At 31.3% G+C, this 27,985-nt stretch overlaps 1 protein-coding gene across 1 annotated transcript; it reads left to right on the top strand.

Annotated features, from left to right (window-relative positions):
- Nucleotides 1-24: 24 nt before the first annotated feature.
- Nucleotides 25-27,588, top strand: LOC111697946 (PDF receptor). The gene is made up of 14 exons (XM_023468121.1): nucleotides 25-106; nucleotides 3,348-3,455; nucleotides 4,412-4,486; nucleotides 8,377-8,432; nucleotides 9,524-9,616; nucleotides 10,025-10,094; nucleotides 10,155-10,237; nucleotides 15,098-15,142; nucleotides 17,021-17,062; nucleotides 20,850-20,931; nucleotides 22,640-22,741; nucleotides 23,539-23,550; nucleotides 25,347-25,444; nucleotides 27,349-27,588. The coding sequence occupies exons 1-14, from the start codon at nucleotides 29-31 to the stop codon at nucleotides 27,569-27,571; spliced, it is 1,167 nt and encodes a 388-aa protein (XP_023323889.1). The 5' UTR covers nucleotides 25-28; the 3' UTR covers nucleotides 27,572-27,588.
- Nucleotides 27,589-27,985: the final 397 nt, after the last annotated feature.

Genomic DNA, 27,985 nt, shown 5'->3' with positions numbered 1-27,985 from the left:
GAGAATAGATAGATTAGATAAGGTTTTGATGAAAGTTTACTCTAGGTCCCTGAGAACACAGGAGAAACGAATACATTTCCATCTTTACCTAGGAATGTTTCTCCAGGTAACATTAATTAAATTAATTTAAGTGGTTTATCGGATTCACAATGGTTTTCTTCAAATCTATATCTTGGTAACAATGAGAAAGATTTAGTCTTTTCCTATCTTGAAAATTTTAACAATTTTCATCGATATCTCTAATGCTTAATTCCACAAGATACTTATACTATTGAGAAACCAATATTAAAAATAATCAAGTTGTAGATTGATAAACATTAGTATCTCTATATAGTGATAGCATTGTTTCTCAGCGTAACTGTAAAGTTAATTCTAAAGTGAAGTCTTGTGTTTCAAGTTCATAAATATAATACATAACTCAGTAACTAGAACATTTTGTTTCCATTTCATTCTATTTGTCAATAGTGCACTTCCAAGTTGTAAAGTCTAGAGTTTCAAATCCTTCATTGAAAAGCAGAACAACAGAGCAAAATATAAAAAATTTAATTTTTTTCCCAGTATGTTGAAAAAAAATTTAAATTTCTATACTGATTTTAGTGATGTTCCTTTTTAAAATATTTATGTTTAAAGGTTTAAACAAACATTAAAATCATCCAAACGTCAATTTATTGGTCATTCACAATCCAGGGTTTTTTAACACAAGTTTGGACTACAAAAAGACATTTGATTTATAGGATTTCTTTTAAATGGATTTTTCCCAAAATTGAGGTGTTTTAACTTGGATCATGATGGTTCATTAACAGGAGCGTAAAATAATAAAACCTTTACGTAAATATTTAAATATTATAATATACATTGTACAGCTTAGCTATTGGAAAATATTATCTTTTGGCGTTCTTACTTTACTTTCCCTGCTACGCTTTGAAAATTTATCCTAATTAAACGAATGTATGTGTAGGCTTGGTAATATCCAGCCTTGAAATACTATCTTATAACACTCTTGTCGGCCCACATTTCATTGAAACACGGGGAAATCAATTCCAGTTTATGCATTTTTCAAGTATTCAAATCCTTGAATGTATGGGGTAAAATGCACAATGAGTATGCTAAAATTCACTAGTCAAATTATATAAGCAACCTGATGGTGTAAATCTTTGAAATTTCTAGATATAAATATATATACATATATAATTAGATATAAAATTCTGGGATTTAGAATTGACTCTTCTGGTTCTCAGACTCTATTGAAATACCGAGGGTTATAACATTGCTGCTTCATATGGATGTAAAGGCTATTGTTGTAAACCACGGTCTCATCACTATTTATTTATTTTTCTTGAGTTTTAGAGATTTTAATATTCGTCTAATTATTATAAATAGTGTTTAAAGTAAGGCTTGAGGTTGTGAAGGGAAGAACAAGAAAAGTATGCTTCCTGGAAAAAGCATCAGTTTAGAAGGAAACTGCAATTTTCAAGAAAGGTTTTACTGGGTTGGAACATGTTCCATTTTTCTTTCTTTCTCTTTGCTCTGAACATTGAACTTGGGATTTTAATAATTAAATCTTTTGCATATATCTCCTTTAAGAATGTAAAGATATTTTAATTGAAGAGACATTTAACGTTATTTTAACTGACAACCCAATTCCCAATAGTACCCTAAACTTTTGTTTTAAAATCTTCCGAGACGATCTGTATACTGTATCCTTGTGGACGCAGATTTTGAGTTAAAACGAAATTATAAACTCAATGTTCTTTGAGTCCCCTGTATATACAAGATTATGTTCTTTGAGTCCCCTGTATATACAAGATTATGTTCTTTGAGCCCCCTGAATATACAAGATTATGTTCTTTGAGTCCCCTGTATATACAAGATCATGTTCTTTGAGTCCCCTGTATATACAAGATTATAGTTCTTTGAGTCCCCTGTATATACAAGATTATGTTCTTTGAGCCCCCTGTATATAAAAGAATATGTTCTTTGAGCCCCCTGTATATACAAGAATATGTTCTTTGAGTCCCCTGTATATACAAGATTATGTTCTTTGAGCCCCCTGTATTTACAAGATTATGTTCTTTGAGTCCCCTGTATATACAAGATCATGTTCTTTGAGTCCCCTGTATATACAAGATTATAGTTCTTTGAGTCCCCTGTGTAAACAAGATTATGTTCTTTGAGCCCCCTGTATATAAAAGAATATGTTCTTTGAGCCCCCTGCATATACAAGATTATGTTCTTTGAGCCCCCTGTATATACAAGATTATGTTCTTTGAGTCCTCTGTATATACAAGATTATGTTCTTTGAGCCCCCTGAATATACAAGATTATGTTCTTTGAGTCCCCCGTATATACAAGAATCTGTTATTAAGCACTAGACATTCTAAATATTTATCTATTAAATATTTTACTAAAAAGATTTCATTCAAAACAATTTTAAATAAGAGTAAAAAAAAAATTTTAACGAATAATATTATGTGTTTTTCAGATCTTTATTGATGTCACGAATATCCTATTATACTTCTATCTTAAACCCTCTAATTTCCTTTAATTTTCTATCCTTTCATCCTTTTATTCCTCTATCCTTCTATCCTTCTATCCTTTCATCATATTATCCTTCTATTCTTCTATCCTTCTATCTTTCTATACTTATATCCAATTCTATCCTTCTATCCTTTCATCCTTTCATCCTTCTATCCACCTATCCTTTCATCTTTTTATTCTTCTATCCTTCTATCCTTCTATCCTTTCATCATTTTATCCTTCTATCCTTCTATCCTTCTGTCTTTCTATACTTATATCCTTTTATCCTTCTATCCTTCTATCCTTCTATCCTTTCATAATTTTATCCTTCTATTCTTTCATAATTTTATCCTTCTATCCTTCTATCCTTCTATCCTTTTATCATTTTATCCTTCTATCCTTCTATTCTTTTCTTCTTTTATAAGTTTATCCTTCTATCCTTCTATCCTTTTATTCTTTTATAATTTTATCCTTCTATCCTTTTATTCTTTTATAATTTTATCCTTCTATCCTTCTATCCATTTATACTTCTATCCTGTTATCCTTCTATCTTTCTATCCTTCTATCCTTTTATTTTTCTATCCTTCTATCTTTGTATACTTATATCCTTCTATCCTTCTATCCTTCTGTCCTTCTATACTTATATCCATCTATCCTTCTAGCCTCTTATTCTTTTATAATTTTATCCTTCTATCCATTTATACTTTTATCCTGTTATCCTTTTATCTTTCTATTCTTCTATCCTTTTATCCTTCTATTCTTCTATCCTGATATACTTCTACCCTTCTATCCTTCTATCCTTCTATTCCAATTATTACTCCTGTGTTTAGGTATCTATCAGACTAATCCTGTACTTGGAGCAGAGATCCAACATGAACTCAACCCTGCAGGATCGGATCCATGGAGCACTCTCCGGCTGGAGGGGATTCTCAGAAACGGTAAACGTCCAGGGAACAAGGATGGAAATGCATAATGAATTTGAAGTTTTATAGTTTCTAGGTTATGATAATCAACAGACTGTAGAGTGATTATTCTTCACATATATTTTCCCTTCTGAACTTTTTATCATTGAGTAATTTTAAGAAATGAATAGCCTAAACCCATTAATAAAGCAGAAATTGAAGATAGCAATATAAGAGGCCTGAACTAAACAATCACATTTTTTTACATTTCCCCCATGACAAACAAAGTGTTCAGATTTTAAGCAAGTTTATCACAAAAACAGCAATATTTCCAGTATATTTTTGGATATAAGTAATGTTTTTCCTTCTCTCAAGTGCAGTATTACGAATACTGTAGTCTATGAATGCCAAGTGGTTTAATCAAAATAATTCTACAATTATCTGCAAATTCTGAGTTTTGGTTTAGAAATGGTTTGTTTTAATTTCATGATAGAGAAGTTCAACTTTTTGATGTGTTAATTCTTGTGATTGATAAAGTTTTATTGGTTTGCAACATCTGTCAATTTTTGCATAAATGTCCTGATGCATGTTTAAAGAATAAAGTTGGATGAAGAAAATCTATTTTGCAAAAAGCACTTTTTTAAAATTATATTTTAGTATGAATCCGATTCTAATGATTTTTCAAAACGGTTTTAATTGGATTTTGATATTATTCAAATTGCAGAAAGTTCTCAAAATATACAACTTAGAAATGTTCCTTCGAACCTTGAAACACAAGAAAAGGGAAAATGGGTTTTAAATCGTTTTCTTTCCAAGGATATCTCAAATCAAAACATTATTATTCAAATCTTTAAAAGGGAAAAACCTGGGGCGATGAAAATTCACTAGTTCGAGAGAGATCAGTAAACAAATTTACTTATTAAGGAAGTACTATGTGAACTGATTATCCTATATTAAGGAAGTACTATGTGAACTGATTATCCTATATTAAGGAAGTACTATGTGAACTGATGATTATACTGCTGGAGTATGCTAAAACTGTAATGTTCCACTGGATGTTTATTGAGGTAAATAAAAAGAATTTAAAACAGATTTATGTATATTTTTATATTTTTATAATTTTTAGACAGTTGTGAGTTGTGACCATTGACCAACCAACATTTAAATGGTTTTCTTTTTTCGTTCCTTTCCATATTAAATTCCCTGTAGGATTTTGTTAATTTTTTCTAGTGATTTTTTTAAACCCCAGATTTCCCGAATATATATACCAGTTAAAAATTTTACATTCAAAATCCTGATCGATATTTCATTGTGAATCAGGAGCAAAGACGACAATAATTTCATATTTATATTGTCTCCGTCTGTCTAATAGTAACATAGTATGAGTTTGATAAAGCCTAAGTATCTAGCTGATATTGATTGGTTAGTTGATCCAAATGTGAATGGGTGTCAGGAGAATATTGAAAGGATTGGCACAAAAATATAATTCTTTTGCCAAATTAAATTTCATCAATTTACTTACCGATGATATAAGTTGATGGTAAGTTGGTTAAACTGAAATCGAACAATAATGGTTATCTACAACTACTTTACATGGAATTTTACTTTACCAAGGGTTCCCAAGACCAACATTGGTCGAGGGAACACGTGGATAAGTAGTATTTCTAATGAAATCTTTACTAAATTCGTATCGGTCCGACCCTATCGTCGTGCTGTACTAGGATTGATTCCAACCCATTCTTGGCTATATTTCAATATCATTAAAAAGCTATTACTTAGTATCTGCCTGGCTTGTCCTTTATGATTGGGATTTAAATCAATCTAGTTTGCAGTGCCCAGGGGTTGTAAACTGGCAGCACTTTTATCCTACCATGCTTTAGTTGACAATAAGCTAGTTGCATGAGAATATTAGAGTACAGAAGATTTCCAGGAATGAAGTACAAGTGCCTTATAGAGTAGACGTGATAACATCTTCCTAACTGCATATTTCCTTTTCATATTGACAGCACGGCCCCAAGTACTTGTAGTTGGGAGCCATTTTTTAAACATTTTTATTTGAATTTATATATTAACATAGATGGCAACCATAAACAGGGGTGTTTCAGGAATTTGTCCAGAGGGGGTCTTACCTTTTCTTTCTGTCCAGGGGGATCATCACCCATTGGAGCCTAAAACTCCCTAGAAACCATAGATTTCACTGATTCAAGGGGTGGGGAATATCCATTCCCTTTACACTTTTGACCAGCATACTTCCTACTTCCCTCTCATCGTCATCATTTGGTTGGTTCCATTCAATCTAAACACCTTATTAATTGAGCCTGAGCATAAACCCAGTCGATGTGAAGGTTAATGAAATCCTCTCTTGATCTTACATTCGTTAGATTATTTTGACTTTTCGACCAGGCTTTTTTAGAAGCATACGCTTGCGGCATTTTGGACACCAATCCAGTTTCTAGCTGGAGAACAGTTAGCTTAATGTCAGTGTTCCATCGACACACTAGCTATCCAACTCAACATCCAGCAGTTCAACAGCTGTAAAGATATACGGATAGATAGATATTAAAATATAACAAAGTGTCCAAATTTCTCCAATTATACTCACAGTGCACAAAGTTAAACTTTCTATTCATATTTATTGCTGTCACACAAATTCATGTTTTGACAAAATAAGTTTCAAAATATCAATTTGGGTTCCATTTTCCTGAACAGAAAGCTATTTTTTACACTGCATTTAGCAAATAAAACGACCTATGAGGATCTTTTTTTGAAAGAGAAGGTCTTCAGTAAAGGAAATCATACAATCACATGATATTAAACAAGGCTGTGAAAGAAAATCTTGTTATAAAGTTGAAAAGTAACTAGTTAGGTTAAACAACAAAATACGGAAAAATGAAAGTAGGAATTTCCACCAATTATATCATATAAACTTGATTGTTGTGGATGGACCTACAGTGAGAACCAGAAAACTGTGGAAAATTAAAACGACATTAAAGTAATAGTACAAAGCAAATAGTTTCACCAGTAGATTAAAAATCAACTTATTTAGTGAAATGGGTCTGTTAACACTGCACAGTTGCAGGGTCTCATTTCCATATGGACTATTTATAGTTGAGTCTTAAAGTCGTGTTCCTATTCCATAGTTTCTTATTTTTTTTCTATTTCATTCCTGCATTTACATAGAACTTACTTGATCTTCTTTATAGTCAAGTCAGAAATGTTTTGTTCTAAATCTCTGTATCAAGAATTGAACAGCTCCGTCATCTACAGATTGATTTAATTCCTTATCGATATCACCAGAGTGGTTGAACACATCAGGGATAACTGAAATGAAGGAATCAAGCATTGATCCGCAAATTTAAAAATGCCCATATTGGATTTCGAAATCTAGCGTTCAAATTAAAGTTTCCTTCTCAGATGTGGGTGTAGATATACTATGTATAATTCATATTTTTAGGAAGAATTGGATTCTGCTTATTTATGGTGTTTGATGACATTCTTTTTGTTGATTTTTGAACGCACAGTGCAGTGTGAAAATTAGACTCATGTTATTTTTTTATTAGTTCCGCAAATTCCTCTGAGGACATTTTTCTCCGCGTGTTCTTGGAATCTTATTGAAGAGTGCAGTCATGATGTGTGAAATATTTTGCTTTGTGATTTTTCATCGAACCTGAGACATCTTCTCATACTTCTATAATCTAACAAACTACTTCCATTAGTTTACAAAGGGAATATTTTTTACGTAATACTAATAATGAGATGATGAAAAAAAAAGTAACTTCGATTATGGTATACTTATCATATCATGATTATTTAGAGATTAGTAACATCAAATTTGAGGGAGGGAGGGAAGGAGATCCACAGTAAATTTAAGTCCGAGCCACATTTTCTCCTCCGAAAGCCACCCCTGCATATAGATGTATTTATTATAAATGTTCATGTTTGAGAGTATATATTACAGGGAGAGAGCACTATATTCATCCTGTCACCTCAATATTGGCAAACATCTTCAACAATATATTCACATAGGATTATTAGGAATTATAAGAAAGGAACTTTCATCCTTCTATCCTTCTATCCTTTCATCATTTTATCCTTCTATCCTTCTATCCTTCTATCCTTCTATCCACCTATCCTTCTATCCTTCTATCCTTCTATCCTTCTATCCTTCTATCCTTCTATCCTAATAAGGGTTTATTTAAGTTCTAAACACTCGAAAACAAGCTTGTATCTGTGTTTTCTTACCATGCTACATTTGTTGCGTAAAACGTACTGGGTCGACTTTAAATTGGGTAGTCCAGACGGGAGAGTACAACTGAATGCATTTACAGTACATGATGTACCGGCTCGGATCATGCATCTTCTAGATTGGGGTGGTATAGTAGAGAATAAGCAAAGCATCCTGGATGCACTACTATGTACTGGAAATGTCGTCTCTAAAGCGATGGTGACATAAATTCTGTATTGTCACGACACTGACTAGTCTTAAAAATAATAAATGTAGGTACAAATGGTCATAATTCGAAAATAAAAACTTGCAACTTCATAATATCCTTGTATTTAAGGGTATCAATCTATACAATATCTTTGTATTTTAGGGTATCCATGTATACAATATCCTTGTATTTCAGGGTATCCATCTATACAATATCCTTGTGTTTCAGGGTATTCATCTATACAATATCCTTGTATTTCAGGATATTCATCTATACAATATCCTTGTATTTCAGGTTATTCATCTCATAATATCCTTGTATTTCAGGGTATCCATCTACATAATACCCTTGTATTTAAGGGTATTCATCTATACAATATCCTTGTATTTCAGGGTATCCATCTATACAATATCTTTGTATTTCAAGGTATCTATCTACATAATATCCTTGTATATCAGGATATCCATCTACATAATACCCTTGTATTTCAGGCTATCCATCTATACAATATGTTTGTATTTCAGGGTATCCATCTACATAATATCCTAGTTGTGAATGTGTTCCTGACTAACTCTGACAGGTAGAACTTTTTGTATTGTTTCAATGAATTGTTAAAATCTTTAGACAAAAAATATTTCTTAATCAAAAATATTAGCTTTATCGTATTCTAGAATCCTAACTATCTATCTATTGGTTGGATATTAAATATATTGTCTCCTAGAAACCAAACTGTCTTTCCCCTAGTTGGATATTAACTATATTGTATCCTAGAAACCAAACTATCTATCTATTGGTTGCATATTAACTGTATTATATCCTAGAAACCAAACTATCTATCTCCTTGTTGCATATTAACTGTATTGTATCCTAGAAACCAAAATATCTATCTATTGGTTGGATATTAACTGTATTATATTCTAGAAACCAAACTATCTATCTCCTGGTTGCATATTAACTATATTGTATCCTAGAAACCAAACTGTCTATCTATTGGTTGCATATTAACTTTATTATATTCTAGAAACCAAACCAACTATCTCCTGGTTGCATATTAACTGTATTGTATCCTAGAAACCAGACTATCTATCTATTGGTTGCATATTAACTGTATTGTATCCTAGAAACCAAACTATCTATCTCCTGGTTGCATATTAACTGTATTGTATCCTAGAAACCAGACTATCTATCTATTGGTTGCATATTAACTTTATTATATTCTAGAAACCAAACTAACTATCTCCTGGTTGCATATTAACTGTTTTGTATCCTAGAAACCAAACTATCTATCTCCTGGTTGCATATTAACTGTATCGTAATCTAGAAACCAAACTATCTATCTCCTGGTTGCATATTAACTTTATTATATTCTAGAAACCAAACTAACTATCTCCTGGTTGCATATTAACTGTATTGTTTCCTAGAAACCAAACTATCTATCTATTGGTTGGATATTAACCATATTGTATTCTAGAAACCAAACTAACTATCTCCTGGTTGCATATTAACTGTATTATATCCTAGAAACCAAACTGTCTATCTATTGGTTGGATATTAACCATATTGTATTCTAGAAACCAAACTATCTATCTCCTGGTTGCATATTAACTGTATTGTATCCTAGAAACCAAACTATCTATCTCCTGGTTGCATATTAACTGTATTGTATCCTAGAAACCAAACCATCTATCTCCTGGTTGGATGGTTATTGCCTATTCTAAGCACTGGTATCTGGGCGTTTGTTTCAACTCAAACCATTCATTCGCAGTAAGTTTTTACATAACCTGCATTCTAAAAACAAGAAAGGAAAAAAATAATAAAAAAATAATTAAATTCTCAGCTCTCCTCTCTTTGTTCTTTTGATGCAAGAAGAATTTGTTTCAAGAAATAGTACTTTGCATTTTTTCTGTTACTACTTACAAACTACAAACCTTGTTTTATTTATTTTGAAATTTTTAATTCACATATACAAAATAACTAGAAGAGCAATACATGAAACAAATTATAAGTTTATGATTATGAAAGTAGCATAGAATACAGATTATAATTTTTAAACATGTAAAGAGTAGAATAGGGGTGTATATCGAGTTGTATGGATATCGTTTACACATTGCGCATTTTTAGAAATGTCTATATTTAGAGCGGTGAAAGTTTTTATTAATTTGCTTATTAAAGATGCTGGTATGGATACAACCATGAGATATATTACTGGATATCTGAGGGACCAAGGCTTTGCGTCATAGCTGTAAGTATTTTCATCATGCAATACTATAAATATGTCATGATTATGAACATTATTTTCTAGATAAATTTTCTATTCCTGATTAACATTCTCCGTCTTCTTTATTCTAAATTTGGTTCAACTTCACAAGATCAAAGTTCTCTCAGGTAACAGAGGTTAAAGTGTACAAAGTGCACAGTACACATTCTAATGTATAGGTTTTAGTTCTAGATTTAGTCATGGCGCGCGTTGTCAGAGTTGTCGTGATCAGAGCTGAAAACTTTAGAATGGTGGATATCGGGATTAATGCTTAATCCACTCTTTTTCTTAATCTCCAGATTAAATGTTACTTGTTCTTCTCTCATTTTTAATCTCACGAGCTGGGAACTTTTGAATAGTGGATATCGGGATTAATGCTTGATCCACTCTTTTTCTTAATCTCCAGATTAAATATTGCTTGTTCTCCTCTCATTTTTAATCTCCAGATTAATTTACCGATCGGGATTAAGGATATCCCATTCTAAAGTTTTCAGCTCAGATTAATTTTCCGATCAGGATTAAGGATATCCCATTCTAAAGTTTCCAGCTCAGTTTATATCACCCAAGGTTATTATGGAAAGTTATTTCAGAGGTGTACGCATCTTTTGTACTGCAGTGTATTATCTCTGGGCGGTAATGTAAACACAAGACGGATGTCACAGCCTGACGTGGGATCTATCTTTCACAAAAAAAATCAATAAAATATTCTGCTCATAGGAAACTTTTATGTAAATTAGCAAAATTTTCAAAATTCAAAGCTTTTTTCCTCCTCGGATACTAAACGAACACTGATGCACCTATTCTTGTTTACAAATTCCGCCCAGAGAGAATTGGTTTTTAATATGTACGCAGAGTATTCGCAACTGCAATTAACTTTCCTTGCATTAGTACCTTGATCTCCCCCATTGTTTTAACCATTTCAATACAATGCTATAGACATTAGAAGCAATGTTATTATGACATTTGTCGATGTTTATTTACTATTAGAGAGGATTTACCAGGGAGAACTGCCAACCTTACCGGGAATTTACTTTTCTAAATGTTTTCGAGACTTTTGTGATGAAATTTCATCACAAGCGTAAGCGAGGGATAAAATTTCATCAAAAAAGTCGAGAAAACATGAGGAAAAGTCAATTTTACAGTTCTCCCGAAGGAAATTCTAGCTATATGTAAATGTTAAGTTTTATCCCATTTTTTAAGCAACATTATCAACCGAGTAAACTTTTCAATAATAATTAATAAGTATATATTCAATTGTCTTACTGATAATATTAATATGTATAAATACTAAAAAAGTTATATTTTTGCTAAAACTTTGAAAATTAAGCTTTATTCATCTTGTAAATGCGCAAATTTTTCTCATGAAAATGTGCAAAGCATCATTTTCTCTCCCTTAGGCGAAAACAAATATATTTACTGCACTGTTGCTCAGAATGGGATGAAATATATTTTGATTGAAAAAAAAACATTAAAATTATTCCTGGAACCTGTCTCGATTTCGAATAAATTATTTATTGCTTGATAATTTTAATGGAAAGCGAAATTTGAGAGGAAATAATCTTTTTTGTCGTTTTCCCCTTTTATTAATAATACATTCTAGAACTATTTGCGCATTTAATTAAGTTAATCGATAATCATTAATGCTTTAACATGGCTTTTTAAGTCTAACATTGTGTTAAAATGGTTGAAACTTTAGAGGGAGATAAACTGATGCAAGACAACGGCTTGGTGCTTAAATCTTAATTTTACCTCGCTTAAATAGTTAATGGATTTCAGTCATTTTAAACTATCAAATAATCTAAGCTTGAAACAACAAAGATTTACACCATCATTTTGAAAAGATATAGGGATTAGAAAATTTGAGTTTGTGGCAAAAACTCTTTGCAGTACTTTACGATACTTAATTAAAGATTCTTTGATCATCCTTTTACCAGCATTTTACACACCGAAAATTACTATTACCTAATTAATTAAGCAAAGAATCCACATCTTTTGCTTTCGCTAGCTTCAAAAGAACTATGTTCTTTTCAAAAGCACAAATTTTCAAATCATATATCTATGCAACCTGATTATTTTAACCTTTAACATTTCAAACCTTGACAATTTGATCTAACATAATTCAAAATTTAAAATATCAAAGGTCTGCAACATCAGGTTTCAAAGATATAGGGGTTAAAAATCAGAATTTGTGGCAAAAACTCAGTGGCGAAATTAACATAAAAAAGATTTAAACACTTTCTTACCAAAACACCACACAATGTTGGTTTACCTAAATTTCAAATTAAGTTTTTTTAGTTTCCACTTTTACTTATTCAAAAGACAAGACTATAAGTATATATCTTCATATTAAAGGGAGTGTCCGAGAAAAAATGAAAGGGGGTATTGGCTTATGGCGAAAAATTATCGATGGTGATCGCTACAAATATTACTTCTATCTGTTGCATCTCGAAGGAGAAATTTGTTAAAAATGACGCATACCGAAGAACGAAGCGTCCATGCAAATTCAGAAAGTTGCAACATACGACTCGGATCGTAAAAATCAATTTAATTTCAATCAAATCATTCAGACATCACAACCTATAATCATCGATAATTTTTCGACGCGTTGTTATATAGTTGATATATCATAACATTTTTGATTTGTTATTTCAAATAATATTTAGCTTACAACTTGTTTTCACGTCTGGCGTTGGATTTTCGAACATTTCTGGAAAATATTAAAATATCGTCTTCATTCAAACGGGGAAAACTATATTATTTTTATAATTCCAAGATAGAGTTTAGAATACTAACTTTACTAAATTTACTATTTCCAACTGAAGTAATAAAAGTACTCTATTGCACTAAACAAATGTTTGCCAAAAAGAAGTTCCAATACATAGAAGTCAGTTTAAATATATTTTCATTACTTGCACAGGAATTGGTAAATACCTTTAACAAATTATTGTAAGGTATAAAGTGATCTAATAAGATGAAAGCTTGCTAACATCTTTTTGCTGCATTTTACCATTAAAAATCAAATATTTTTATTTTACATGATAATGGTTTCAGGGCTTTCAAAACAAAATCCATCTTTTTGAAAAAATTTAATGTTGAAAACACTTACGTATGTTCTGATCATTGCGCTCATCTGATTTTTAAGCTTGAGTGATGTATTTCATATTTTTTTCGGCATATTTAATTTCTTGTATAATTTGCTGGTCATTGCTTTTTCCGTGTTTACGCAACGTCTGATTTGATATTTTATAATTCCAACATCTGTTAAAATTAACATACTAAAACTGTCAAATCTGTCAATTACGTCTCGCACTGATGCATATACGTCCTAAGCATTGAAATATAGTAATTTCTCATGCCCCCNCCCCCCACAGGAGGAGTGAAAGCATTACAATTTAATTCTATCACACATTCCAGAAATATTTAATCTCGTCAAGTCAGGTTTTTAAAATTATTTTCATAAACTTACTTTAGTCTAGTCTAAGAAATATTTAGATTGAATTATAATTTATCTGTTTACACAAGTTCAATTTCTGTATTTCAATGTTAATGTCAATAAGTCGCATTGACTAGACCGTTTATAAGATGGAAAAGAAAGATAGAAACATTTTCATTTAAGCTGAAACAGGTACAGGGGGTGTCGGAAGAACATTTTAAAGGTTTGATCATTGGCATAAATTAGCATGATTATTAATTAAAACATTGCTAAAAAGGCCCTTATTAGGGAAAAGGGCATTCTTAATTCTGGAGGACAAAAGGGAGTTGAAAAATGGATGACTAATTGCAGTTTGTCTAAAAGTAGGATAAGTTTGGTTTCAGCCTTGTGAAATCGGATTGATAGCCAATCTGATTAGTGTGCAACAAAAAAAGCTAAATCTATGATAGATTAAGTTCCCGACAGCATATTTACAGGAAGTAAGTCTTTGCCACAAACTCTGATTTTTTAATCTCTATATATTTGCAACCCAATGTCGTAGACCACATATATATTTCAAACTTTAAGTTTGTGGCAAAGACTCAATTCCTTTAAATCAATTCATAATAGAAATGATAGAGTTCTACTCAGGGGTGTATATTATTTCCCCCCCCCTTTTCAGTATCATATTTTTTCCACAAAAACAGGTATATTTTACAGGTTTCTGTAGCCCGCGCAAATACGAAGAAGTTTGCTGCGGCGGGGATGCAGGGGGGGTAAGAGCCCCCCCTTGCAAAGAAAATTTTTGGATTTTAGTAGTATAGTTGAGCGTTTTGGTGCCCTAAAAAGGTCAAGGTCCCCCCTGAGTTTTTTTTAAGCATTTCTAATACTGTTTTTTTAAATTTTGTTGCGTGTGTTTTTTCCTTCCCTCTTCCCCCTTTTCCCTTCCTTTCCAACTTTCCCCTTCCCTCTTCCCCCTTTTCCCTTCCCTCTTGCTCCTGTTCCCTTCCCTCTTCCCGTTTTTCCCTTCCCTCTTCCCCTTTTCTCTTCCCTTGTCCCCCATTTCTCTTCCCTTTTCCCCATCCCTTCCCCCCTCTTCCTTTTTCTTCATTTTTTTTACCGTAACCCAATGAAAGCCCATATCCCCCCCCCCCAGGGAGGGGCAAACACCCCTGGTTCTACTTAAGTCACAAACAACATATATAAGCTTCAATCACCTGATTTACATTATATAGATAGCATAGCTCCGCTTAAGTCTCGATATATTTAGATTTTAATCTCTTGGTTTACATGAAAAAATTAGTAGATCTCTACTTAAGTTCCAAACAACATACCTAGGTTTCAATCTCCTGATTTATATAATATAGATAGCATAGCTCCCGAACTACATATTTAAGTTTCAATCTCAAGGTTTATATGTTAGCGATGGATGAGCTCCGCTTAAGTTCCGATGAATATATTTCTTCATTCTCCTGGTTTACATAATAAAAATGGAAAAGGCTCCGCTTAAGTCCCAAACAACATGTTTTAGTTTCAATCTCCAGGTTTTTTACTTGAAATTATTTTCATGTGCTAGGATAGAAGGAGAGTCCGCACAAACCGTCAACGGATCTATCTCGGGGTAAGTTGAATGTGAGACCAATTTTTCAATAGAGTTTTCAACCAGGAAGTATATTTTTGAAATGCGCGAAATTATTTTCAAAAGTTTTTCTATTAGTGGTAGTTAGTGAAGGAGAAAAGGAAGTCAGTGGGTTCGTTTAAGGCAGGAAATTAGTTCAGTCAGGAAGTTATTTCTTATTTTTAACTACGTAAGGTTAGGTTTATGTATAATATTTGCACATTTTGTTAAGACCGATCTTTAATATTTGGATAAATGAATTTTTACCCTTCTGCATTATTCTTTTCAAAATATATTTGACAGTTTGTCATTTTCTAACAATATTAAAAGTAAAATATGTTCGATAACACACACACAAACATCAATTGTCGACCATTGGGATTCCTTTCAGAGCTGGGAATTTTTAAATAACTTAAACTTTTTTAATGTAAGATTAGTGCACCTTGTTGCCACTTGTCGTACCTATTCAATTTCTTCTCGGTGTTCATAAATTCCCATTAATTATTCCTCTTTCTTTATGGATCGAATTTTAGTTTTAAAACTCTTCACAATTATTCTCTTTGTTGAAAATATTAAAATTTCTTTAAGTTTGCAGATTAAATGAATTTGTTGAATAATCAGGGTTCTATCTTCAAATATTGAAAATTTAAATTTGTTGGAAACAATTTACCCTTCTAGGAAACAAGATTGATATTAAATTTTTAAATAGATATGTTGTGAGTCTGTTATGTTTAGAGCTGGAAAAGGAACTGAATAATCGTCTCACATTCTAGATTTTTTATGATTAAATATTTGAAACCTGGGCCGAATTTAATAAATTTGAACTGCTTACTGCCACGGTTCAAATTTTAAAAACCGATTCAAACCAAACCTTTGAATTGATGGTATAAATTTCAAACCGGCCCAAATTGATTAAATTTGGGCCCAGATGACATAGATCTTTAATATATGAAGTTGTTAATTCTGAAAACTCTGGAATAGGAAGTCGACTTTAAATAGTTCAATGAACACAAGACACAGTAAGTGTGCAGAGTGAACAGGCCCATTACCCTTAATAGTGATTTAACACCTTACTGGTAAAGCTATTTGCTTTGTAACAACATCAAATGAACTCAAGTATTCCCTTAATGTCGTCTTCTTTTCTGGCTTTCACTGTAGCCATGGTTTAAATATTAAAGGTTTTCACCACAGGGTGCAAAATATTAGAATATTAGAGTTTGGGGCGATTTGTTCAGTTTTATTAAATATACCTGATAAATGGTCGAATAATGAAGAGGAAAACAAATTTTGATATTTTCCAGCTTTCTCATTTTCCATTACATTTACTGCAGAAAAGGGATGAAAAGGTTTATTTTTTCTTCATGCAAGCAAGAAGATAAATAGTTGTTAGATTCAAATTTTTAAGTATTTACTTTGAAAGATGTAAGTAAATAAGATGAAAACTCTCTTAAAGGGACTGTAAACCTAATTTAAAGTGACCCCCCAGTTTACAGTCCCTTTAATACATCAACAAAAAACCAACACGTGAACGCATTTTTTTCACTTTAGCAGCTAGCGTACAGATAAATTGATGTAGTTGGAAATTTTTCTTTGAAAAATGCGCTGATAGAATTTATTATCTATTTGGTCAAAACTAATTTGATTCTACACCAGTAATTTACAGTTTTGAGGCATTTAAGTTATCTGTACGATTTATTATGCATTAGCGATTCTGTAAAAAAAACGGTTTAAACAGAAAACAGCTTCCATTTAAACCAACAATGTCTAATATTTTAGCTAAATAAAGATTCTACAGCGTAAACTCTAATTTGTATTCTTTACTCTCTGATTTATACTATTCTAGTCACAAAGCTCCCAAATGTTTAACTTTAACAATTTCAGTATTCGAGGAGGGAACGATTCTATTAGTTTGGAAGGATTAAGGTTTATAATATTTGTTTATGTTTCCTCTCCCCTTGAATGTTTGCGAATAATGTGCTATTTTTTTGCACTAATTTTCCTTGCAAAAATACTCTAAAGGAAATTTCGAGAACAAGCTCATTTTATTCTGTGTTTAAACTATGTTCAATGTTTGTGCATGAAATATAAAACTTTAAATTTAAATTTAAACAATAAAATATTGAACAAAGCAAATAAACCCTGCTCTTCAGTGAATGCTTTATTCATCCTAATATTTAGTAGTTAGCACTCATTTATTGTTTAAACAAAGATATAGGGATTAGAAAATTTTGTTTGTAGGGATACCTATGTTCCTTTCAATATATAATGTTTTAAAAGTAGCTGTCAACGTAATTTTAAGTGACCTTTTGTTTTACAGCACATCATTAACAATTTTCAATTTACACTATACATTTATGAAAATATATCCATCCCATCCAATTTTTACTGGAACATTATTTTAAGTTTACTGTTATGTATTTTCAGTGGCATCCATGAATAAGAATTAGTTTGAATACACCTCGTAGATTCAAAATGTTATGAAAAATTGCATAAATTATTTAGAGCGGGTCGACTTTCAGGTTTCGCAATGCCTAAGGCTTATGATTTAATTTATACTCCTGTCCTAGACATGTACATTTTAGATGTATGAAGAATATAATTTTGTTTAGCTTTAAGAAGCAATTCGAAAAATTCTCAAAGATTTATACGTAAAAGCTTGCAATATTTAGATCACTGTGAATTAACGTTGTCAGTCTCTTCAAAATGTTATTTACGCGTCAAAATTTTGAAAAAGGAATATTTTTTGTTTTTTTTCTTTCTTTTTTTCGTTATTTTCCTGGAATTCATCCTTTGCTGTGATTTATTTGTTTGATTTATAAGAGTTTAATTTATCCTAAACTAGCTTGGGGATCCAGATTTAACTAGATTCTCCCTTATAAAGGAAACCCAATCAAATTAGAATTTTTAAACCAAGCTAAGATAAGAGCATTCAAGTTCATGATTTATGATAAGACATGAACACCTTCACAAAATAATGCGAAAAAGTTTGCGAAATACGAACACAAATTTTTTGCATTTTTTTTCGAAAGTTTTCATTCGTTCGAAACCCTAGGTTTAACTTATTGATACTTTATCTACCTTAAACTATCTCGAGTTTAGTTCATTGATACTTTATCTACCTTAAACTATCTCAGGTTTAATTCATTAATACTTTATCTACCTTAAACTATCTCAGGTTTAATTCATTAATACTTTATCTACCTTAAACTATCTCAGGTTTAATTCATTAATACTGTATCTACCTTAAACTATCTCAGGTTAAATTCATTTATACTGTGTCTACCTTAAACTAGCTCAGGTTTAATTCATTAATACTTTATCTACCTTAAACTATCTTAGGTTTAATTCATTGATACTTTATCTACATTAAACTATCTCAGGTTTAATTCATTAATTCTTGATCAACATTAAACTATCTAAGGTTTAGTTCATTGATACTTTATCTACCTTAAATTATCTCAGGTTTAATTAACTAATACTGTATCTACTTTAAACTATCTCAGGTTTAATTCATTAATACTTTATCTAACTTAAACTATCTAAGGTTTAGATAATTGTTATCTTTGCCTCAAATTATTTACATTATTTTTATCTTTATCAGTTTTTACAAGAAAAATTAATACGTTTTGCTTTAAAGACTTGGCATAACTGTATTAAGTTCAGTACATATTAAGTATAAATTAGCAATGCAGTTCTATTTAAGAACAATGTATACCAAATGCTCTGTATTGTTCATTGTAAGCATTATCTTAAAATATAGAACTTGAATTCAAAATTACCGCAATTTATTTTAATGGTTTAAATCTCAACCTCACTGCCAACTGGAAACTGGAAATGAGAAGGTCGAACTTATGGTCTTGTCCATTAGCGCCTGATCCAATTAGGGTTCAGTCATGTGTTTGGTCTCTTTTCTGAACCAATAGAAATTTGCGTGGCGGTAACATCTATCTTTCTATCTAGCTCATTATCCAATTAGAGATGAATCCTTATATCGGCGCTATACACTAAATGGAAATATTTACTTCTACTGAAACTATAGTGCGCGGCAACATACCTGTTTTGATTTTGTGACCTCGTAGCTTCTCTACTTTTAATTTAATGCCTGCGGACAAAAAATCTGAGTGAAATTTGTAGTAATAAAGTCAGAAGGCTTCATCGGCCTTTCAGAGAGGGAGAATGTGGGAAAGGGGGGGAATTGTGTAAGGAGAGGAGGGAATTCATTGTAGAGTCCAGATTTGAGTTGCCCGGAACGTCCGGAAAAGGCGCGGAAAAATGGGGGAAATTTTTTTCCCTGTGTTGATTATTGAATAAAAAAATTCCAAAGCAGGCTTGCATGCAAAAAAAATCAGGGAGAAATCTCTTAAACGAAGTCAGAAAGCTCCCCCCCCCCCCCATCCTTTGTATGGAAATATGGACATTCCCCTTTAACCGAGGTGTTACATAATAGAAATTTAAAACATTCATTAGCTCTTTAATACGAAGATCTAGTAAGATTTCGATCTTACATAACATCCTAACTTTCGTTGCATACTGCAGTGATCTGCAATACTCTTACCTAATGAATTGTGGGGTTTGGTTCTGTTTTACTTTAATTAAAAGTATCCCTGCACAACTGGTGTAAATTTTAATATCCGAGCTGGGCAAACCTCGTTTGGACTGTACCGACAATTTACAATTACTAAAGCGGTAGAACTGTGTGTATTCTGGATGTTATTTTTTCAATCTTATTTTATTGACTTAATACTCGCCACTGCACTGGTTGCAACGCTTAGTAATATCACCAATAAGCAGTTATCATATTTATCTCGATGAGTTTAAAGTCTCCCAGGACGTTATTAAAGTCTAACTGTTGTATTCACAAGATGCTCTTTCCCCTCTGGATTCAAATAGAACTTATTTACAACATATGATAATTTTATCAATTTTTTGGCGCATGCGTATTTCGTTTATGTTTGCATGACTAAATGATTATGTAAGTTTAGAATTTGTCTTTATTTGAAATTTTTTAATAATGATTGTTATCTTCGAAGATAAATATCCTAAAAGAAGGGCTGTGGGAACATTTATTTTTTTAAATAAAGAAACATAGAAACAGAACGTTTGCCTCTCTAATTTTCTTATCACAATATCTTTGCAATCTGATGTTGTCACAGTAAACTAAAGGTCCTGGTCAAAAGTTTAGGGAGTCTTATTTAAACCTAATTTTATCCATTAAATGTATAACTTTTTAGCATTTGCTTTTTTATGCCTTTTTTGTTGGCCCAGGTATTCTATATTCTATATGCAAGGGCCTCTTAAGCTATTGTTGACGAATTTTGAAAGAGAGATAAAACTTTAAAGATTTCATATTTAAAACTATGTATTCTGCTAGATCAAATAGTCACGGTTTGTTACATCTGAAGGAGTATACCTTCAGATTGCAAAGATATACGAAGAATAAATTTAGAGTTTGATGCACTAATGCAGTTCTTTTTTTTAAATGATAAATTAATGTTAGTGTTATATTATTTCATTTTTATTGGCAACCCAGTATTTTTTAATATATCTATATATTTATCTAAACATTAATAATACATTTCTTATTCCTATATAGATATTGTTGTGTAATATGTAATGTGAACGATTGTAATAAATATTTTATATATATATATATATATATATATATATATATGATGATTATAATAATGTATATATATAACATATTTTGTAGGTCGAGTCTTAAAGCAGCCATAGTTCTTCAACCTCTTCTTGGAATTTCCAACTTCCTTCAGATTGTTGACAGCCCATACGATGTAAGAAAAATAATTTTTTTAAGAATTAAAAGAAATTAAATTTGTTCAATGTAAACTGAGTTTGTAGCAATAAAAGTATAAAGAAGTAAAGTTGAAAGAAAACTACCGAAAATAATAAAAATCAATAACTGATATTTACAGAAACAGATATTGAAGTATATAAAACAAGATTATAAGACATGTAGGGAGAAATGGAGAAGGGTGTTGGAACATTTTTTAGAAAGATGGATACCAAAATCATAGATAGAACACTTGTAGACAAGACATTTCAGAAATTAGATATTTAGTAGATATAAAAAATAGGTTCTTAATGTCTGAAAATTCAAAGTTACGACATTTCAAAGACAGATAAGAATTTCCATCGATAGGTAACATTTTCCATTTGAAGAATTATGATTTTTAAAATATACAAATTAATATATAAAATAAAATTAATTTGAATGTTGATTTAGCATATGTGTGTGTCTCAAAAATATCAACAAGCTATAAATATTGTCAAATTAGAGTGAAAATATGAATAATACGTGAAATAAAAGTCCTTAAAAAATTGTGTGCCAATTTTAGAAAAATTGACACTTCTACAGGTTTTTTTTAATAAATAAGAAAATTAATGATGAAAAGAGAAAAAGCCAACTCTGAATAAATTATATTTGTACTTTAGGCCCGTAAAACTTCATAAATCTAAGTGAATTAAAATGTAGAAAGAGCCAAATGATGCTTTTTTTAAAGCCTTCGGTTGGATATGATGTATAAATTTACATGATTAACTTACAGAGACGTAATATATACGTTATTCAAAAGATAGCAATCCAGTGACCGAATTTAAAGAATTTAAGCGGCGGTTTAAATTTAAGCTGCGGTTTAAATATGGTTGGTTCCACTTAAAATTGTATCAAATGTTTCAAGATTTAAGCCGGCGCTGAATTTAAACCGGGTTTTGGCGGATTTAAACCGCGGCTCAAATTCTTTAAATTCCATCTCTGATCTTTTGAGAAATCAAATGCATTGTTCAAGTCCAAAATCTCAAAATTAACTGACACGATTCGAATATGCATTCTAAACCGGCCTTTTCTTCGAAATACAGTGGGACCCATTAAATTGCGGAATATTTAAACATAGATTTTTAACATGTAGGTTGAAAATCAACTTATAAAGTGAAATATGTACGTACATTTTTTCTGTGTCTTGGACTCTTCAAAATCATTACTATCCAACAGTTCTATGGGTCTTACCATAGTTGTTAAAAAACAATTGAGAAAAAAGTGGTTTTACTATCTCTTTCTAAAATGAAGAATTGAACTAGCTCAAGAGAACTGGTTCTTTAGTTCTTGCTTTTTATAAATTCCGATCTCATGGTATAGAGATTAGAGACGTGTCTTATTGCTAAGGTTTTTGTAACTTTTTATTTTTTATAATTGTTATTTCAGGTTCATCACTTATCAGTTAAGTATTCAGGGACCGAATGTTATGAATTTGAGTTAGGTTCTTGAACTAACTACCTCCGGCTCAAATCCTGACTCACCTATTCAAAGTTAAAGATTCATTAGATTTTGAATCTGGGGTTCATTAAATTCGGTCCCGGGCCGACTGGGCAATGTTTAAGAAGAAAGAAAAAAAATCCCAAATTACAAAATGGTGACATATCAAACTAAGAAAAGAAGAAGACAATTTGTTTTATAGTTTTAACTGTGTATTTTTTGTCTACTAGGCCGGTATCATCTACTTCACCTTCTGGTCCTTCAGCACGAGCCTACTGGCCAGCTTGCAGGGGTTCTTCGCCGCAACGTTCTACTGCTTCTTCAACAAGGATGTGAGTAAACTTCGCGAAACCAATATATATATATGAGCTACAATATTTTTGTTTACAAACATAATGTACTGCAATTTCTGGGAGAAATATAAACAAAGCTCTTCATTTACTCTATCTCTCATACCGCTTTCATTTTCCAAACTTTTGAACTTTTTGGAAATTAAACGTCTCGGAAAGCCAGTAGGTGATTAAAAAAGTTATTAAATTGCCTTTGACTTTAAAAAATTAGCAATGGGTTACAAACCTACCGTTCACGCATGACCTAAAAAATTGATAAACGTATTGAATACGTAAAACCCTTATAAAATGAGAAATAATTTTATAAAAAGTTATAAAAAGTCTGCAATGAATGGATCAACAGTTGAAACGTATAAAAATGTTAAAAAGACATTTATACTTTTAATGATTTCATGTTCATTACATCTTATTCTAATGCAGTTGTTTTCTCATTTTTAAAGTAAAATAAAATTAGATTATTTTTTCCTTTGGGAAAAGGTCAAAACAATTTAGAATGAAAAGGTTTCTTCTAATTGGATTCTGTTAATTAAACCTAGCGATATAAAAGCAATTATACTTAACTTTTAATTTAAGAAATTATCACAGTTATTGCAATTTTTATCATTATTATCATCTTTATTATCATTTTTATCATTATTATTATTATTATCATTATTATCACTTTTATTATCATTTTTTATCAATATTATTATTATTATCATTATTATCATTTTTATCATTTTTATCACTTTCATCATTTTTAGTAAAAACATAAATATTATTTCTAAAAATTGTTTTAGGTTCACAAAGTGGTAAGTGTTTCTCCGCCTTCGTCACAGATTTGCGCAGATTCAAGGCAGTATATAAACTATACAGATTCAAGGCAGTATATACACTTTACAGATTCAAGGCAGTATATACACTATACAGATTCAAGGCAGTATATACACTATACAGATTCAAGGCAGTATATACACTATGCAGATTCAAGGCAGTATATAAACTATACAGATTCAAGGCAGTATATACACTATACAGATTCAAGGCAGTATATAAACTATACAGATTCAAGGCAGTATATAAACTATACAGATTCAAGGCAGTATATACACTATACAGATTCAAGGCAGTATATAAACTATACAGATTCAAGGCAGTATATACACTATACAGATTCAAGGCAGTATATACACTATACAGATTCAAGGCAGTATATACACTATACAGATTCAAGGCAGTATATAAACTATACAGATTCAAGGCAGTATATATACTATTCAGATTCAAGGCAGTATATATACTATACAGATTCAAGGCAGTATATACACTATACAGATTCAAGGCAGTATATATACTATACAGATTCAAGGCAGTATATACACTATACAGGGTTACCCACAAATGATGAGACTGTGAAGATGGACTTAAAACTATTTAAATATGACGATCCCAAGTTTACATCAAATCATCTGCCTGTAATGGGATCTTAAAGTGGCTGATTTAAATATTTTGCAAAGACAGAAAGAAGAATATACGGTGGTAGGCGATTATAGCAATATAATGAAGACGACTTTTTTATTTAAGTTTTAATTGTTAACAAGTTTTATTCGAATTACAAGTTTACAAGCAATTAAATAGAAGCTTTTTTAATTCTCTCTGTTTCCATGTTTTTGTGTATTCATGCTGTTGAACAGCTTTATTTAAATCAGAATTAAAATCGAAAGATGTCTTCATCATATTGATAAAATCGCCTACCACTGTAGTTGTAGAGAACCCGGAATATGTGGAAACAGACAAAATAAATTCCTTACAGTCGTTTCTAAAGTCTCATCCTTTGAGAGTGATCCTGCATATTAACGGAGAACTATTGATAAGATAAGATAAGTCTTAAAAACTCTGATATGCAACCAAATACATGCTTTTTTACTCCTGGATGACCTGGATGTAAAATTAAAACTAAGTTTGAGATCAGATCTTAAATTTCAAAGTGGTTGCAGTAATTTTTAATAATTAATCTCTTTAGAAAGCACTAATCCGTACATTTTCTAGTCCGTTGGATTAACTTTTTATTGGATATTTATATTGGTTGGACCGATTGGAACTTGTACATCTTAAATTCTTACTTAGTATCTAGTATCTGTTTTTAAACTTAGACTCTTCATCTTGTATCTGTTTTTAAACCTATATATCACTTTGTTTCTGACCGCCTAGATTTATTATCTTGAATCTGTTTGTTTGCCTAGATTCGTCACCTTGCATATGTTTTTAAACTTAGATTCTTCATCTTGCATCTGTTTTTAAACCTATATATCACTTTGTTTCTGACCGCCTAGATTTATTATCTTGAATCTGTTTGTTTGCCTAGATTCGTCATCTTGTATCTGTTTTTAAACCTAGATTCGTCACCTTTTATCTGTTTTTAAACCTAGATTCATCCACTTGTATTTGTTTTTAAACCTAGATCTTTTTTTAACTTAGATTCGTCACCTTGTATCCGTTTTTAAACCTAGATTCATCAACTTTTATCTGTTTTTTAAACATTAAATTCGCCATCTTGTATCTGTTTTAAACATTAAATTCGTCACCTTGTATCTGTTTTTAAACCTAGATTCGTCACCTTGTATCTGTTGAAACTACCCGGAGAAGAAACCTGAGCGGATTACCTAGGACGGATAGCTCTAGAACCAGAGCATCATTCAATACAAGGTGCAGACAACCCTTTTCAAGGGTCAGTTTTTAGACTTACTTGGTCATAGGAACTGATTAGTTGTCACAAACAATTTAAAACAATTTAACAATTTAATAACTATTTATAACACTGTTATTTTGGTTCGCAGTGTTAGAAAGTTTTTGGACAGAAATTTTCTCTTTATCGAGAAGGTTCAACCCTTTTTAGATTTAATTTTAATTAAATCTAAAAAGGGAAGAACCTTCGAGATATATAGAAAATTTAAGTCCAAAAACTTTATAGCACGTCGTTTCAAAATAATAGTGTTATAGGTAATTTTATGAAACGTTTGTGTACTTGTCTTATTTCAATGGCTATTTCTAGATCAAATAACTTTGAAACAAAGCAGAAGTAAAAATATAAAGTTGATTTCAATTTTATTTTCATTTCAATTGAAAAAAAAATATTTTGGAAATGCCTAAATTTGTTGGAGAAAATCCGGGAACCAAACAAAACTTTATAGCACACGTGCTAATTTAACTTTATAGCACGATGATTACTTTACAACACGTTTATTATGAAATTCACGATGAAGTGAGTAAGAATGATAAAGTACACAATAGTTTCATAAAAGTATTTTATCAATTCTTTTTATAAATAACTGTTGAGGTCTGATTTAAAATGGTTTGAAGTGAATTTCGTCCAAATTTCAAATTGCAATTGCAATAAAAAAAAAACATTTATCTAAATACCAACGATGAGGAAATCGACGTTTTTTATCTTGAATCATTTTAAACCTAAATGGACCACTTTATAGTTTTTTTTTCACTCCGATCAAGGTTTTAGAGCTAGGTGTGAAACTTAGAAAAAATTTTTAACTGTCATCTCCAGGGATAAATATGGTTCAAGGCTTACTTTAATTTTAAGTTTGTTTATCACACCAACTTTCTAGATTAAGTTTTAATCTTAAAGATTTCCCAAAATATTAAAAACTAAAAAGCTTAATTACGTTTTTCTGTACCTTGGTTTCAGCAAACTATAGCAATGCAAATATTGAAAAATGATACGAAAAAGAAGAAAGAGTAAATCTGCCAAATAAATGACATAAAGGAATTGAGTCTTTGTCACAAACTCAAATTTTGTAATCCCATTTTGTATTAATTTATAACTGGATGGTATTTAATCTAACAGAATTCATAGCTTAGAATATCTAAGGTCTATGACAATGGGTTTCAAAGATATAATTATTAGAAAAACAGAGTTTGTGGCAAAGACTCAATTCCTTTTAAATGAATTGTAAACTTTCCTTGGTCTAAAGTTGTCTTTGTGTTTTTAACTCAATACCTCCAGGAAGATACGCCTTGAAGCTTCACATCATGTGTTAAATCTTGCCAAGCCAATAGGATATACCAGAAACCTTGTTTACAAATGAATTGTATTTTAGTTTCTGGGAGGAATGTTTACAAACACTGTGCTGATAAGTCTTAACCTTGTTTACATTCTTCCCAGAAACTGTAGTTTACATTATTTGTAAACAAAGCTATTGCAGTTCCTGGCAACGAACCATAAAGATACCGTGTTCTGTGACAGTACAGTACAGTACTGGACAGTACAGTACTGTACTGGACAGTACAGCACAGTACTGGACAGTACATAATATAAACCAATGTTCTAAGTTTTCTCCTTATCCTCTATAACCTTGTCATCCAATGAGTTTTCTCCTTTTCCTCTAGGACCTTGTCCTCCAATAAGTTTTCTCCTTATCCTCTAGGACCTTGTCCTCCAATAAGTTTTCTCCTTTTCCTCTAGAACCTTGTCCTCCAATAAGTTTCCTCCTTATCCTCTAGGACCTTGTCCTCCAATGAGTTTTCTCCTTTTCCTCTAGGACCTTGTCCTCCAATGAGTTTTCTCCTTATCCTCTAGGACCTTGTTCTCCACTAAGGTCGAGCAGGATAGAGAGACCACAATGGTGTGAGGAGGAGAGAGCAGGGGGTAGACTAGGAGTCTGGAGTCCCAGGGGGAGAAGTGAGGAGGAGAGAGCAGGGAGTAGACTAGGAGTCTGGAGTCCCAGGGGGAGAAGTGTATCAACCAGAGGTTGGAATCGAACAGACGGAAAAGAAAACCTCGCCAAAAATATAATTATGGAAATTGAAACTGAAATCTAAATAAAGTATTTATTCAATTTCTATCTTACTTCTTATAGAAATGTATTTTAGAGAGAAATGGTATACATATATTTTTATAAGAAATGTTTCTATTAACACAGGAATCAGTACCATCCACAAACATACAAATACGGATAAGGATAATTGAATGATGTATAAACCTAATCAACAAGATTTATTTCAGTGAGCTGAGAACGTAAAACCTAGAGTTCTAATCCCTTCTCTTCTCATTTTCCCAGTAATCACAATCCGTTCTAACACTCCGTGGGTTCAAATTATCTTAAAATCTAATTTCTTCCTTTTCCTCCTAAACTCTTTAAACTCAAAATAATCATATTTCTTGTCTGAATTCCTCCATATCATTCAATTTTTTTCTCACCCCCCCTCAACTTTCCACTCATTTGGTTCCTCCAT

The sequence above is a fragment of the Eurytemora carolleeae genome, unplaced genomic scaffold (assembly GCF_000591075.1).
Source record: "Eurytemora carolleeae unplaced genomic scaffold, Eaff_2.0 scaffold51, whole genome shotgun sequence".
Lineage (NCBI taxonomy): Eukaryota > Metazoa > Arthropoda > Copepoda > Calanoida > Temoridae > Eurytemora > Eurytemora carolleeae.
The sequence above is the reverse complement of the archived record's forward strand: the minus strand, read 5'-3'. Positions and strand labels throughout refer to the sequence as shown.